The sequence below is a fragment of the Globicephala melas genome, chromosome 2 (genome assembly GCF_963455315.2).
Source record: "Globicephala melas chromosome 2, mGloMel1.2, whole genome shotgun sequence".
Taxonomy (NCBI): domain Eukaryota; kingdom Metazoa; phylum Chordata; class Mammalia; order Artiodactyla; family Delphinidae; genus Globicephala; species Globicephala melas.
The window spans coordinates 31,565,824-31,581,693 of NC_083315.2; the positions used below are offsets into that span (position 1 = coordinate 31,565,824).

The 15,870-nt window shown below is 44.2% G+C and overlaps 1 protein-coding gene and 1 pseudogene across 1 annotated transcript in view; both read right to left on the minus strand.

Moving 5' to 3' along the window:
* TRPM1 (transient receptor potential cation channel subfamily M member 1) overlaps positions 1-15,870 on the minus strand; it is a 74,797-nt gene that overhangs the window by 43,937 nt on the left and 14,990 nt on the right. Inside the window, exons 10-14 of the mRNA XM_060293737.1 lie at positions 10,628-10,801; positions 9,401-9,535; positions 8,605-8,655; positions 5,639-5,779; positions 4,725-4,754 (exon numbers count right to left, since the gene is read on the minus strand). Coding sequence (XP_060149720.1) covers positions 4,725-4,754; positions 5,639-5,779; positions 8,605-8,655; positions 9,401-9,535; positions 10,628-10,801 — 531 coding nt within the window. The remainder of the gene's footprint in view (positions 1-4,724; positions 4,755-5,638; positions 5,780-8,604; positions 8,656-9,400; positions 9,536-10,627; positions 10,802-15,870) is intronic.
* On the minus strand, positions 176-1,264 carry LOC115864572 (palmitoyl-protein thioesterase ABHD10, mitochondrial pseudogene; annotated as a pseudogene).

A 15,870-nucleotide genomic window follows, 5' to 3' on the forward strand; every position in this document is an offset into this window, starting at 1 on the left:
TGAATAAAGAAATAGGAAATATTTTAATGAAAAAAGTCAAGGATTGAAGGAAGGAGAAAATTTTTCAAACAGCAGCTGGCTCTTTCTTCACAATCTGAATCACTTGTGCAAATACATCATTAAATACGCACATGATATTTACAAGGTAGAGATAAGAGAAAAAAACCTTCTAAGTATCAGGGTCCTTCATCTGTTATCCCTCTTCCATCTTCTGGGTCCATTACTTAACATTCCAACTAAAACTGTGATTCTAGTTAACTACAGTTGAAAGCTTATCAATTAAGTCATCAACAGTGTAAACCAGAAGTTGAATGTCCGCTTTTTCCTTCATTCGGTGATCACTATTCTTTCGGAGGAAGACATCTACATCTGTGCTGACTACTCGGTCAGCAACCTGCATGGACGTATGCCATGATACAATGTCATCCTTCATGCCGTGGAGCAATCTTATAGGGCAGTTCACAGGAATAGGACTATGTAACAAGCAGTGGTGCTCTGCTTCTTTAATGACACTGTACGGAATGCGATAAACTCCTCCTTCACTGTATTTTGATGGCATGGACCACACACCTTTCATCTCTATTTCCTTTTTTGCCTCAACAGGAAGCTGATTAAACTGTGTCACTAGGCCATCCACAGCTGTCGCTATGCCAATAAGAGCAACAACCTTTTGTGGCCGTGCGATTGCAGCATGAAGCATAAGCCATCCACCGAGGCTAGATCCAGCTAGTATCTGTGGTCCTTCAGCTAAGTCATCAATTATAGAAAGAACATCTTTTCTCCATTTTCCCACTGTGCATTCTTCTAAGTTACCATCTGAATTTCCAACTCCTGAGTAATCAAAGCTTATACAGGCGTGACCTAGAGATTTGCAAAACTCCTCAATCGCCAATGCTTTTGTACCATTCATATTAATATAGCCAGGGATGAAGATAATTCCTAGACTTTTGCCTTTTAGCCTTTTATGAGCCAGGTTTGGAAGGTCTGGCCGACTAAGGAAAGAGATTGATGTCTTTTGTCTGCAAGCTGGGAGCCACTGTGGTGCCGGCTCGGCCTTCGGTGCAAGTAACGTGCTGAGCCCACAGTGGAAGCCGAAGGAGACGGCCATCCAGCCCCACCTATGACAAGGTACCCCGACAGGCGGATTCTTAACCACTGCGCCACCAGGGAGGTCCCACAAGTGCTCCATTTTGAATGCGCTTTGTCTTTTCATGGATGTGCTATAAATGGAGGGTCTCCCATGACTGGGAGAATTGGGGTTGAAACACGGTCAACATTTCCCATTTCCTAAAGGGATTGTGAGGGATGATTCTGAAAACGGAGAAGGACCCTAAAGGAATGTCTGTCATGACTGGGAGAATTGGGGTTGAAACACAGGAGTGTCATGGAAATATATGGGGCTCAGACTACTCCAGGCTAGGGCTTCAGTACCCAGTAGAATGACAGAAATGGGTATTTGCTCTTTTGCAAACAGCTTTCTTGTCAATGATCCACTTTTATTCTTATACTGACTCTGAGAGGTTGTGAATGTCTTCCATTCCATCAGATGAGGAAGTTGTGACCCAAAGTCTGAATAATTTGCCCACATACACACGGCTGGAGTGGCTGGGCAGGGTGGGGGTGAGGGGGGAGACTGGCTCTCCAATTCCTATCACATGTTGTTCATGACTAACCCAAGTTTTATAACCTTATAATGAGTTGTCTGACATTTTAATTGAAACTATGGTATCTTGCCTTAGATTGAAATGTTTTTGTTCAGGGACTTTCCTGGTGGCACATTAGTTAAGAATCTGCCTGCCAATGCAGGGCACATGGATTCGATCCCTGGGCCAGGAAGATCTCACATGCTGCGGAGCAACTAAGCCCGTGTGCCACAACTACTGAAGCCCATGCACCTAGAGCCCATGCTCCACAACAAGAGAAGCCACCGCAATGAGAAGCCCGCACACCGCAACGAAGAGTAGGCCCCACTCGCCTCAACTAGAGGAAGCCCGTGCCCAGCAATGAACACCCAATACAGCCAAAAATAAATTAATTAATTAATGAATTTTAAAAGTGTTTTTGTTCAAATTTTCTAATTTGTCCCAGTAAAACTACAGTTTCGGTCATTTAGGAAGGTTGGTCTATATAGGTTAAAAATTGACATTATGGAAATTAAAAAATAAACATAGCTTTATTTTCAAGAATATATCCAGTCAAATAAAAATCCACTAAGGACTAATGAAAGGCTGTAAAACAGAAACCCTTTTAAGCCTATCTTTCAATAATACATTGTATTGTTAAAATACCAGTTGTATGCAAATTCTGTTAAAGTAATTTTAAGATTGCTAGAGAAAGAATATAACCAACAAGGGATTAATTTCCCTAAAATGCAAGAACAGCCACAAAGCAACAAGAAAAAGAAACAACCCAATAAAATAACAAAAGATATGAACTGGAAGTTAAAAAGAAACTGACCCATCCACAATCACAGTAAGAGCCTCTAAACACCCCTCACTTAGAAATCAACTTGAAAAAATTAGTACAGATAGAAGCAAATTGAACAATAACATTACCAAGTTTGATCTGACAAAGACGTATACGTATTGTACCCAACAAGCCGGGAGTACACATGTTTCTAACACACATGAATCATTAACAAAATTCCACCTGGCATTATTCCCTAATTCTTTTGAGATTTTCTATATCAACAAATTCCAGATATCAGAAATCATGTAGTATACACTCAAAGAATAAAATTAAAAATCAACAAGAGTAGGATAACAACAATAACAAAATTCTGTATCTGGAAAATTTTAAATACACTTATAAATAACTTGTGGATTAATGAGGAAAGTATAAACTGTTTAGAAATGAATTGCAATGAAAGTTCTACTTACCCAAACCTGTGGGATACCATGAAAACAATGCTCAGAGAAAAAATTTATACTCTTTATGCATTTATTGGCATACAGGAAAGATTGAAAATAGGCAGGGACTTCTCTGGCAGTCCAGTGGTTAAGACTTCATGCTCCCACTTCAAGGGGCACAGGTTCCATCCCTGGCTGGGAAACTAAGATCCCACATTCCACATGGCATGGCCAAAAAAAAAAAAAAAATGATGTGAACACTATAAATATGGTATAATTTGGAGTCCCTTGGGAAGGGCCTCTTTCTCATACACTCCCAAATAATCTTCCCCCATCTATCCCAGTGCCTTGACAATCTGTCAGTATAGATTGATTCCTTTAAACTAATTAATTAAAATAAAAATTTTTTTAAAAAGAAAATGGGCAAACTTCGCTTTCAAATTGAGTCAATAAAAATAACACAGTAATTCCATATAAAGTATATGGAAGGAATGAATACAAATAAAATATATTAATAAAATAGAAAACAGAAAAAAGAAAGTTGCTTAATAAAGCAAAAATACCAATCAAATCTGAAGGCAAGTACGGTTAAGAAAAAAAGGGAGAAGATATAAATATAAAAAAATTGGAACAAGAAATAGCACACAACTAAAGATATTGAAAAAATTAGAATACTATGTAAAGGTTTATACCAAAGTACTTGCAAGTCTAGAAGTAAATTGTTTGCTAGGAAAATATAATTGACCAAAGCTGACTCTAGAAAATAGAAAAGCTCCATGAACTCATGTTATGAAAATTATTATAAAGGCAGTGAAAAATATGCCCCTAAAACACAGGACTGGGACCAGGCTATTTTACAGGAGAGTTCCACCAAACCTTCACCCAACAGATAAAGCCAACATGATGCAACCAACCTAAGAGAGCATGGACTTACGGAAAGCTGCATATCATAACCCTTCTAGTTACGCTGAAGGTCGGTGTCCACTGTGAACACAGAATCAAAACCTACCCTGTATCCATACAGAAATTGGGATGCTATTTGAATCATGAATTTGAGAAGAGTCTTTACAATAGACAGTCTTAATATTCTGTGTTATGATATTTCTTTCACTCATTTATATATTTTCATGTCTAGTGCTTTTTTTAAAATTAATTAATTATTTTTTTGGGCTGCGTTGGGTCTTCATTGAGGTGCACAGGCTTCTCATTGCGGTGGCCTCTCTTGTTGCAGAGCACGGGCTCTAGGTGCGCGGGCTTCAGTAGTTGTGGCTTGTGGGCTCTAGAGCACAGGCTCAGTAGCTGTGGCTTAGTTGCTCCACCGCATGTGGGATCTTCCTGGACCAGGGCTCAAACCCATGTCCCCTGCATTGGCAGGAGGATTCTTAACCACTGCACACCAGCGAAGTCCTAGTGCTTTGTTCTTGAGTTTCCTTGTTAAGGTTATTTCTGGATACTTTTGTCCTATTATGAGGAAACTTTGTCAATGCGTCTGGGTTTTCTAGAAACCAAATTTTTTTGCCAATGATAATTTTCCCCCTTTTTAAAGTATCCTTCCTTTATTTATTTTTTCACGTGGTAAAATTCCCAGAACACTTTTAAAAACCAGTGGGGTTAATGATGCCAACAATAATGGATGTGCTTGACTTGTTCTTGATTTTGATAAAAATGAATGGGGTGGCTTTTACCTTTTGAAACATGTCTGTGATCTTTTTTTACATAATTTGACTAAATCATCCAAGTAAATTTTGGTGTGTGGTGTAGTGGATTTATTCATGGAAAACAAACGTGTGCAATTTTATGTTAAATACAAAACGAAGAGGGCTCCACACACTTAACCACAATATCATAAAGCCATTGGAAACAAGTCCTACTTACTTCCATTCCCAGAAGTTTGAGAGCTTTAGGCTGCATAATGAAAGGGGAGAAAAAAATGAATGGAATCAGATAACTGATGTTATGATACTGGGGGTTGTACATTAGTAATATCTTTAGTAGCAATAATAATAGATTAAAAAGTACTTGGTATCGTTAACAGTTAAGGACAAACCCAAGGAAAGGAAATGCTTTAATATGGAACCTCTGCTTCTGTCAGCCCAGGTCAGGTGAGGAGAGAGATGTGCAGACATGGGACCCGCATCCCAGGTAGAACCAGAGAAGTTCACCCACAGAGGAGACACAGAGCTATGGAGCTCTGAGTGCGGGCGAGGCGAGGGCTTCATGGGAGATCTCACACGTGAATTGGGCTTGCGGCACACGTGGGGTTTTGATAGGGGAAGATGCCGCAGACACAGTAGTAGAGTTTGATTCTGGCAGTGGTACATGGTTGCCCACAACACGGTGGGGATGGCTAGGGAGACTCTTAGATGCTGTGATCATGAGCTTGACAGTGCTTCGTCAGGCGCTGGGGATCCTTGGGAATTTCTGAGCAGGGAGTGCACTGTTGGGTCCCTCGTTTTGGAGAACTGGGGCGGGTCCAGCGGCAGGATGGATGGGAGAGGGCAGAGACAAGGGAGCCTGGGAAGAAGGCTATTGCGAACAAAGGATGGGGCAGGGGCAAGTGCTGGGCTGTGCGGCCCCACGAGCTGAGGGAGGAAGGTGCGTGGTGAAGCCTGGGCGTCTGGAGGCATGCTGAGACCTCCCACCGAGAGCCACTGCGGGAGGATGGGCAGGTGTGCTGGGGGATGGGGTGATGAGTTCGGCTTTGAAGCGGCTGAGTTATTAGAAAGGCTAGCAAGGAACCACATGTGATTCCGGGAACCACAGAACACCACGTGTTCGCTGAGTCCTACCCTCTTGGGTCCAAACAGGTTGTTGTAAAGGGTCCGGAAGCCCTTCCTTGTGTAGTTGCAGCGGTAGGCGCCCCCCATGAGGTACTCCAGCACGAGCCCAATGTCTATGAGGCTGATGTGGTAATCGGGTGGAAGGTTGCCCTGTAAGAAAAGAAGCTGTGTCTCAGGCCCTGCGAGAAGGGACCCACAGCGTGGACTTCGGCAACACCTCGGCATCATGGTCATTCCTGCCTACGACGTGAAAGTTGGTGGTACCAACGGGGCATTAAACAATCTTCAGTCTGTTTCCATAGGATTGTGGGAGATAAGGGGGTAAACCATGTTCCAGAAAATGGGTTAGACTTCCCAATGAGAAGAATTAGAAGCCCATGAGGCTGGAGGGGAGAGGCCTGGGCTTGTCCATGAGCTCGGACAGAATGGCCTGTAATGTGCATTTAAACATAAGGGAAAGAAAAGAATATATATATAAAGAATGTATATATGTATAATTGAATCACTTTGCTGTACAGCAGGAATTAACCCAACATTATGAACTATCCTTCCATGAAAAAGAATATTAAAAATGTACATAAATGTATAACTGATCATGCTGTACAGCAGAAATTAACACAACATTGTAAATCAACTATGCTTTGATAAAAAAATATTGATTAAGGAAAAAATACATAAAGGAAAGATGGTGTAGCTGGTGCAAAGAGCAGATTCATTTTGTTGAGAAGGTGCTTTGACAGCTGCTTGCAGGGGAGAATCCAGTTTCGAGGGGCTGGCGTCCAGATTTTCTGCAGAAGGAGGGAATGAGCAGCGTGGCAGGCAGGAGGACTCTGTGGAAGACAGTGGGCGGACAGAATATCCCTGGGGCCGGGAACTTTCTAGGGAAAGCTCCACATGGTGCCCTGTGACTTTCTGGGGGACCCCTCAGATTTCAGTAAGAACACAAACACTGCAAACTATCTGATGTGCCCGGGAGTCGGTGAAGGGGCAGAGTCCTGCAGCAGAACGGAAGAGGCTGTGTTGAGATAAAGGTAGCGTGTGGGTGGAGGGGAGGAGTGCAGAGGGGCATCAATGCATCTGTAAGTCGGTCATTCACGCCAGAGGGCAGTTGGCTTATCCAGGAGGCAGAGCTGACTGGTCCATTATAAGGATGTTTTGCTATGTGCTGTTTCCTGCTTGGTTAATTTCCTATGGCTGAAATGATGGTAGAAACCTGGGGTCCGTCCCATGGAGGCTACACCTTCCAAATGTCCTCCCTGTACATGAGGACTGAATCCTTCACTCAGCCATTGCAAGTCTGTTCAGCCCCTACCGTGATCCTTGACCAAGTCGGGGATTCCATATGAGGGGATAAGGAGATACAGCCCTGCCTTGGGGAGCTTGCTCTTTTGGGGAAAAAGGGCCAAGCCACCCGCAGTCCCGATGCAGCAGCATGTTCAGGCCCCCGCTCTGCTAGGGTGGGCAGCTGGGAGGGTGAGAAAGGGCTTCCTGTGGAGGTAGGAGTGGGCAGAACAGGGGCTGTAGGGGTCGAGGGGGGAGAGCACTGCAGATGTGAGACGGGCACGGCCCTGGGACAGAACACGTGTGGTGGGTATGTGTTAGGCCCAGTGGGTGCAAGTTTCTTAGCAGGAGCTTGAATTTCATGAGACGTGGAGGTTTTAAGTGGGGGCGGCCTGTGTCTGGGGAGGGTGGGAGGAGGATGATGGAAGCCACTTAGGAGAGACGTGGTTGGGTCTACACTTGAGTAGCTGTGGCTTTTGAATGTTAGTGCTTCTGAATCTAAGAAATCTGTGAAAGTGGGAAACAAGTGCACTTGCTGGTCTCTCTTGGTTCCCAGATCCACTGATTCTGCTCTGATCCAATGAGTGTGCATAGTAAAAGCCCAATTCTCACATTAGCAAAATTAGATATTTGTATGAGGTCTGACCAGCCTATCTGGGACTCTGGCTGAAGGCCTTCTTCTCTCCTTTGCGTTACTTCCTTCTGCTCAGAACATGAGTACACGTCCTGCACTCTGCATGCCAGGGACTGCATTCTGGCCGAATGAATTGCTCTGCGTTAACCTGGTCTGACCCTCCAGGCTGTGGTGACAGGACCCAAGAAACACCAGGACAGAACAGGGAGTGGACGGGATCCTACAAGAAGGCAGACTCTAAGGCATTAGCAGCGCTGGGGATGGGGGAAAGCATCTATCACTTACTAAAGAGGAGACAGAAAGAACCAAGAACTGCTGCACAGGACACACAGAATGACATGAGGCCCATCCTGCTGGGACTTCTGGAAAGAGGCACCGTGAAGGGATGAGGGGCAGATCTGAAACACGCAGAGCGTGGGGGTTCTGGGCAGCAGTGAGGAGCCCACCCCTTGGCTGGCGCTCCTGCCTTGGTGAGGGGGCCAACCCACTGTCAAACAGTCATTCAGCGCAAGCCCATTGTGTGTGGGATGAACATTTCATTTAAAGAAGATGACATTTTTTAAAAGTAAACTCTTTTCATGGAGAGAGGAATTCATGACTTCTTATGCCTCCAATAAGATGACAACACATTTGGAAATTTTAAAAATTGCTTTAAAACACGTCTCATTAAGACACAGACAGACCTGCTAGAGAATGGACTTGAGGACACGGGGAGGGGGGAGGGTAAGCTGTGACAAAGTGGCATGTGAGAGAGTGGCATGGACATATATAAACTACCAAATGTAAAGTAGATAGTTAGTGGGAAGCAGCCGCATAGCACAGGGAGATCAGCTCGGTGCTTTGTGACCACCTGGAGTGGTGGGATAGGGAGGGTGGGAGGGAGGGAGACACAAGAGGGAAGAGATGTGGGAACATATGTATATGTATAACTGATTCACTTTGTTATAAAGCAGAAACTAACACACCATTGTAAAGCAATTATACTCCAATAAAGATGTTAAAAAAAAAGGTCTCATTAAAAGACGTCAACAGGTAAAGGACTATGAAAGAGCAGACTGACCTTTTTTACATCCCTCACCAGCAAATGAAGTGTGTTCGGTGGACCCAGTCTCTGAAAGAGAAACATTCAGCCATATTAAATATGTTTTTCTGTTCAGCTTTTGGAGTAAAATCCAACTCTACTTTATAGAATTAATGAAGTCCTGTGTCTTTTACAAGACAGGACTAGGACTGGTCATGGGTAAGAAGTATCCCACATGTTCAAAAATATGTTAAATACCTTTTATTGAATTATTTTAAAGAGCATCTTAGGACGTACTATATTTTCTTAACAGTTCATCAAGCTTCAGCAAGCAACCACCCAGGACCACTTGTGCTACTTAAAATTTTAGAATGGGGAAGGAAATGTACATTCTCAAAATTCACATGGTAATAATAAAAGCCAAGAGGATTTCATCCAAACACTTTCATTCTAATATCAGGAGCTCCTTGTTGTGCAAACTCAGTTTTCCATTTTTCACCGAAGCCTCTTAAAACGTGGGAGTCCCCAGGAACAAATGACTGCTCACCCCGGGATCTTTTCACTCTGCTAATGACTCCGGGGGCTGGACTCTTTGTATAAACTTGTCCTCGTGCACCACCCCTGAGTTAATGCTACAGATGGGGGTGCTGGCTAGCATGGTGGCGGTGGGTGAAGATGGGACCATCCGCCGAGCCCGTGTGTCAGGTGAGAGCAGTCGTCCTTAAATGATGGACCTCCCGCTGAAGCCGTGTTCTGATGGGGATGCTCCTCCAAGTGCATTCTTGCACCCCCAGGGCTAGCTCCCCTCCGCCCTCCCTCCTCCTGGACCACTCACGGTGTTATAAAGCTCTTCCAGCCTCGGGATGGTGAGAAAATGCTGCATGTTGACTCCATTTTCAATCAGGAGCTTCACAAAGTCTACTCGATCTAAGACCAGCGCGTCCAACATGGCCTGCTCCAGAGCGTTCACCTGTACGAGCCCAGGAGAGGGGCGTGAGTGCCTCAGCAGGGACAGGGACACTGGGCAGGGGACCCTGGAAGCTCTCAGAAAGCCTCTTCAGGCCCCCAGACCCAGAGCATCCTGAACAAGGCTCTCTTTACCTTTTGTCCTGAGTAAACATGCCCCATTGCCCCCTCCTTCCTTCTCAGTTTGTCCCTAGGTGTCATATCAAAGCATCACAGATGGATACATTTAACACAAAGTGAAAAATGTTCAAAATGACAGCCAAACTGGTGGCTCTCTAGTTATCAGGTTTTTTAAAAAAATTAAAATAGAGTTGATTAGCTTTTCTTGTAATGTAAACATGAGAAGGAAATTCAAAATAAAACTGCAATCAGTGCTTGAGTCTCCAAGCTCGGATCTCCATATACAATGTTTTTTTGAGGTGGTAGACTGTAACATTTTATCTACTATTAGTTATCATTTGTGTCTCTACCCTTCAACAATGGTGGAACCTGCAGCGCTCAATGTAACGTGAGGTTTTGCTGGGGAGAATGTTTCCTTGACTGAGAACTACCCCCTGTGGGCATGCCACGGGCCACCAGGGTGAGTGACTGCGATGATGCCATTCACAGGGCACCGCAGAGGCCCAGCTCCCTGTCTTGCTGTGTCCTGACAGCAGCAAGGCCAGAACCACAGGTGCTGCGTGTCTCAGCCTCCCAGCCCAGCCGACTGCAGTTACCCATGCATCCCTATCACAGGCTCCATCTTTTGTCCCTGAGCTGCATTTATTCACGATTGATTTGTTTCCCGTGTTTCCACGCAACAAACATCCAAATGTCTGCAGGCGGAGAAAGGCACTGGGGGGCAAGGTGGCCCGGGCCTCCCCTGTGAGTGACTTCATTCTCCCCCAAAGCAGGACCATTTGGCGTTTGTGACATCCTGCCAGCCACTTGAAATACTGACACTGTCCCAACAATGCTTCATCACTGCCTCCTGGGCTCGGGGCCCCGGGTGGGGCTGCGGCAGAGGCAGCAAGAACTGCCCCCTTCCCTGGAGGAGGGTGACTGGCTCCAAGGTCCCCAGGAGCCTGGGAAACGGGAGCAGACACGTCCCACGTACCCAGTTCAGCAGCTCGAGCTTCCGGGGGTCAGTTTCTTCCTCCACCTCCTCTTTCACCTTCCCTTTCTTCTTGCCTTTTCCTTTTCCTCTGCCCCCCTTGGTGGTCCCTGTGGGTGGCTTCTTCTCCTTCTCCATGGCCTTGCTATCTGTTGGGGGGGCCAGGCTTCCCAGGGGCTGCAGTCCACAGCAGGCAGAGTTGGGAAAGGGATTAAAGCCAACCCATGTCCCAGGACAAGTGCACAGACCGCCCCTCCCCTCTACATGCACACGCTCGCACACACATGCACATACATAGGTACACATGCACCCACATACAGGTGCACATGCACACACAGGTGCACACACAGATACACATGCACACACACTTGTGCAAACATGAGCACCCACGCACAGACATGCACGCAGGCACACATACTTGTGACTACACACACGCACACATACTCAGCTGTTGCAGGCCTGGCTGCCTGATGGAGAAGCTCCTGATTTCATGACCGTCTGTTACTTATATGCTTGATGAAGTGCACTCATGTACTTAAAGTGGCTGAAGTTTTGACTGAGCGTGTTTTTGCCCGAAGGAAAGGGTGCTGAGAGGTAAGTTTAAAGGCGCCAAAGAGAAGTGTCTGTGACAGCTGATGAAGACCAGAGAAGACAATTGTGAAGGGGTCAGGGCTTCCCTGGTGGTGCAGTGGTTAAGAACCCACCTGCCAATGCAGGGGACACGGGTTTGAGCCCTGGTCCGGGAAGATCCCACATGCCACGGAGCGACTAAGCCTATGTGCCACAGCTACTGAGCCTGCGCTCTAGAACCTGTGAGCCACAACTACTGAGCCTGGGTGCCACAACTACTGAAGCCCGTGCGCCTAGAGCCCGTGCTCTGCATTAAAGAGAAGCCACCACAATGAGAAGCCCGCGCACCACAACGAAGAGTAGCCCCCGCTCGCCGCAACGAGAGAAAGCCCATGGGCAGCAGTGAAGACCCAACGCAGCCAAAAATAAATATATTAAATAAATAAATTGAAAAAAAAAAGAATTCTAGAAAGACTACAGAGTCATAGGCACATAGTTGATGGAGAACTTCAACTATTAAAGGAAGACCTGAGAGACCATATACTTGATTGTGGGGGAGACAAAGAAGGACTTTTGGTTCCAGGTTGTGGTCTTGATCTCGTGTTTCCTGCTTTCCCTCTCTTCCCATGGAAATGATAGCAGGAAACAGAGGACTATGGAAAAGAAAAATTCATTTCAGGGAGAAGAGGCAGACCAGAGCCATTAAGATGTTTCTGGAAATGCTGTTGGGTAGTTAAAGCTGTGGTGAGGCAGCTGAAGCCCAGGATGAGTAATGTGGGGGTAATAGTGGAGGTGGGACCAGATTTCCAAAGAGGGAGAGTAAATGGTGGGTAGAAAGCATGGTGATTAGTAAAGGACTGTCTACAGAGCAGGAGACCACCCATCCCCTCTCGTATGTCACGCCCCCTCCCCAGTGGGTAGGTGCAGAGCAACTCTACTCCTGGGCTTCACCCCAGGCAGAACCCGGAAGAATGTCTGCTGAAGAATTGGGCGGGTCCTTGCACTGTTGGTGGGAATGTAAATTGATACAGCCAATTTGGAGAACAGTATGGAGGTTCCTTAAAAAACTAAAAATAGAACTACCATATGACCCAGCAATCCCACTACTGGGCATATACCCTGAGAAAACCATAATTCAAAAAGAGTCATGTACCACAATGTTCACTGCAGCTCTATTTACAATAGCCAGGACATGGAAGCAACTTAAGTGTCCATCGACAGATGAATGGATAAAGAAGATGTGGCACATATATACAAATGGAATATTACTCAGCCATAAAAAGAAACAAAATTGAGTTATTTGTAGTGAAGTGGATGGACCTAGAGTCTGTCATACAGAGTGAAGTCAGCCAGAAAGAGAAAAACAAATACCATATGCTAACCATATATATGGAATCTAAAAAAAAAAAAAAAAAGATTATGAAGAACCTAGGGACAAGACAGGAATAAAGATGCAGATGTAGAGAATGGACTTGAGGACATGGGGAGGGGGAAGGGTAAGCTGGGACAAAGTGAGAGTGGCATTGACATATATACACTACCAAATATAAAATAGATTGCTAGTGGGAAGCAGCTGCGTAGCACAGAGAGATTAGCTCGGTGTTTTGTGACCACTTAGAGGGGTGGGATGGGGAGGGTGGGAGGGAGACACAAGAGGGAGGCAATACGGGGATATATGTATATGTATAGCTGATTCACTTTGTTATAAAGCAGAAGCTAACACACCATTGTAAAGCAATTATACTCCAATAAAGATGTTAAAAAAAAAAAGGGAGGGCCTGCATAGGGAGGTCCAGCGCCACACCAGCCTGCTCCAATCTGCAGAGAACAAAGAAAAGCTGTTCAGTAGACAACCCCCTCCTAAATGGGGAACTCTTGGTCAGTCCTCCCAGGGAGGAGAAAAACCTATTTGTAAAATAGGCTCCTTCTACTAATTATTCTGTCCCATCCCTCACTCTGAAATGGGGATAGGCAAGCAAGGACCTGCAACAGAAAAGGACAAAATGAACAATGGTAACAGCTGACCAGGGAGAAAATAGAGATAATTCAGGGAACAGGAGAGGACTTAAAAAAAGTACAGTTTGTATCCTCAGATATTGCATTCATGAGATGAAAACAGGCTGACATGAAAATGGAACCATCAGAAAACAAGAAAGCTTTCTCACACATCAAAAATAGGATTGCCTGGGCTTCCCCGGTGGCGCAGTGGTTGAGAGTCCACCTGCCGATGCAGGGGACACGGATTTGTGCCCCGGTCCAGGAAGATCCCACATGCCGCGGAGCGGCTGGGCCCGTGAGTCATGGCCGCTGAGCCTGTGCGTCCGGAGCCTGTGCTCCGCAACGGGAGAGGCCACAACAGGGAGAGGCCCGCGTACCGCAAAAAAAAAAAAAAAAAAAAAAAAGGATTGCCTACATTTAAAAAAATAGCACAAAAAAATGCTAAGGAAAAAGTTGCGATTTCCAAAAACCTACAGCAAAATGATAGAGAGACAGAAATGATAAAATGGAGGATCAGCCCAAGGGGACCAACATTTGCTTAACTTATAGGAATTCCAGAGGAAGAGAAAGAGAGAAAATGAAGGCTGAAATACTCAAAGAAGCGGTAGAAGAAAATTTCACAGAGCTGGGGAAAGACTTGGGTCTTTATCATAAAGGGGCCTCTGACAGCCAAGCAGAATGAATGGCACATGAGTGGCCATATGAGTCCTTGAGTTTGCTGTCTCTGTACATTTCATTCTCATTTGTTTGAAATAGAACACATGTCCTTCTGAAATTTCTAAACACTGAAGATAAAGAGCAGACCTCAAACTACATCTGAGAAAAGACAGGGGTTCATCTTAATTGGAGGAGGATCACATGGCAACCATGAGCCTGGTGTGTGGCAGAGTGTTTTCAGACGTGTAAAGACAGAGAATGGTTATCTTCCCACACATGTTCATGAAAAAAATTACTTGAAGATCTACTGCAGCGAAATGAAAAAGAAATCTGAGAGAGAGGAAGACGTGGAATGTGGGAAGAACTGAGCCTGTCTGACAACACACTGCAGGGGTGTCTGATGTGGTCAGCTGCACAGCAAACTTTGAGAGCATCCAGAGAAACACGAGGCTTTGAAAGATTCTACAAGAAGAAAGGGAACTGCACTCAGTGGACAGTAATAATTAAAAGAATAGATCGTCTTAATGATGTGAGGCATATGCTATGAAGAAAAAAGAGAATCAATTTGGAAATGCAAGGGAAAGCAAACATCTAGCTATTCAAATAAGTCATGGTCCAAATATGAAGGAAACTCAAAGGTCCCATAATTTTAAACAATGGATGGACTGTAGAAACCTTGATGCTTGTTGTATTTTCCTTTGTGTGGCCCAGGTGATTGACCCAGGGCTACCTTTCTTTCTCTTTGAGTTCAGCCATAATGTTAGGTTCAGCAGTGAACAATCCGTACAGAATCACAGTAAAGTCTTCTGTTTTCTCCATTTTTAGAATCAACATAAAGGCCTAGTATGCAGGGTGGGGGTGGGTGAAGTGGATGAAGATAGTGAAAAGATACAAACATCCAGTTATACAATAAATGTCTTGGGATGCAAGGTACAGCATGGTGACTACAGCTAATAATACTGTATTGTGTATTTGAAAGGTGCTAAGAGAGTAGATCTTAAAAGTTCTTATTACAAGAGAAAACACTGTAACTGTGTGTGGTGATGGATGTTCACTAGACTTACTGTAGTGACCATTTCATAATTTATACAAATATCGAATCTTTGTACACCTGAAACTAATACATCATACGTCAATTATATCTCAATTAAAAAATATAAACAATGAGGACCTACTGTATAGCACAGGGAACGAGATTCAATATCTTATAATAAGCTTTAATGGATAAGAATCTGAAAAAGATTATATACATAATAACTGAATTATATATGTGCTGTACACCTGAAACTAACACAACATTGTAAATCAACTATACTTCAATTTTTTAAAAAAGAAAAAATATGCATGTCTTAAATAAGAATTATATTAGAAATTTATTTGAAGCTTGTCCCTCCTTTATTGAGGTTAAAATATATCTGATCATAAATAAATAAATACCATAATGAGATACTACTACATATCACTAGAATACTTTTAAAATATCTGTCAATACCAAATATTGGCAAGGACATAGAGAAACTCTCCTTACACTGCTGGTGGGAATGTAAAATGCTACAGCTGCCTTGGAAAACAGACGCGCAGTTTCTTAAAAAGGTAAACATACATTTTCCATCCACCCGGCAAATCCATTCCTAGCTATCGACTGAAGAGAAATGGAAACATACGTCCACATAAGACCTGCACATAAATGTACATAGCAACATAATTCATTGTTCTCAGTCAAGAACTGGAAGCAAATACCCACTTAAAAAATAAAAATCCAGGTAAAAAAATAAAAATAAAGGACCACTATGAAAATGTGATGATTAAAGAGTGAGACATAAACAGACCTGAGTGAGGATTACAGAACGACGTGTAAACATCAACCATCTCCATCATGTAGAAGATGAGGTTGACCCAAGTAGGAACATTGATGGTGCAGGGAAAGGAAGGTGATGTGTAGAGCCATTAATTTCCTCATTTTACAACATGGGAGCCTAACGTTGATGAAGCAAGTTGATGTTTCAAAGCTATCATGATAA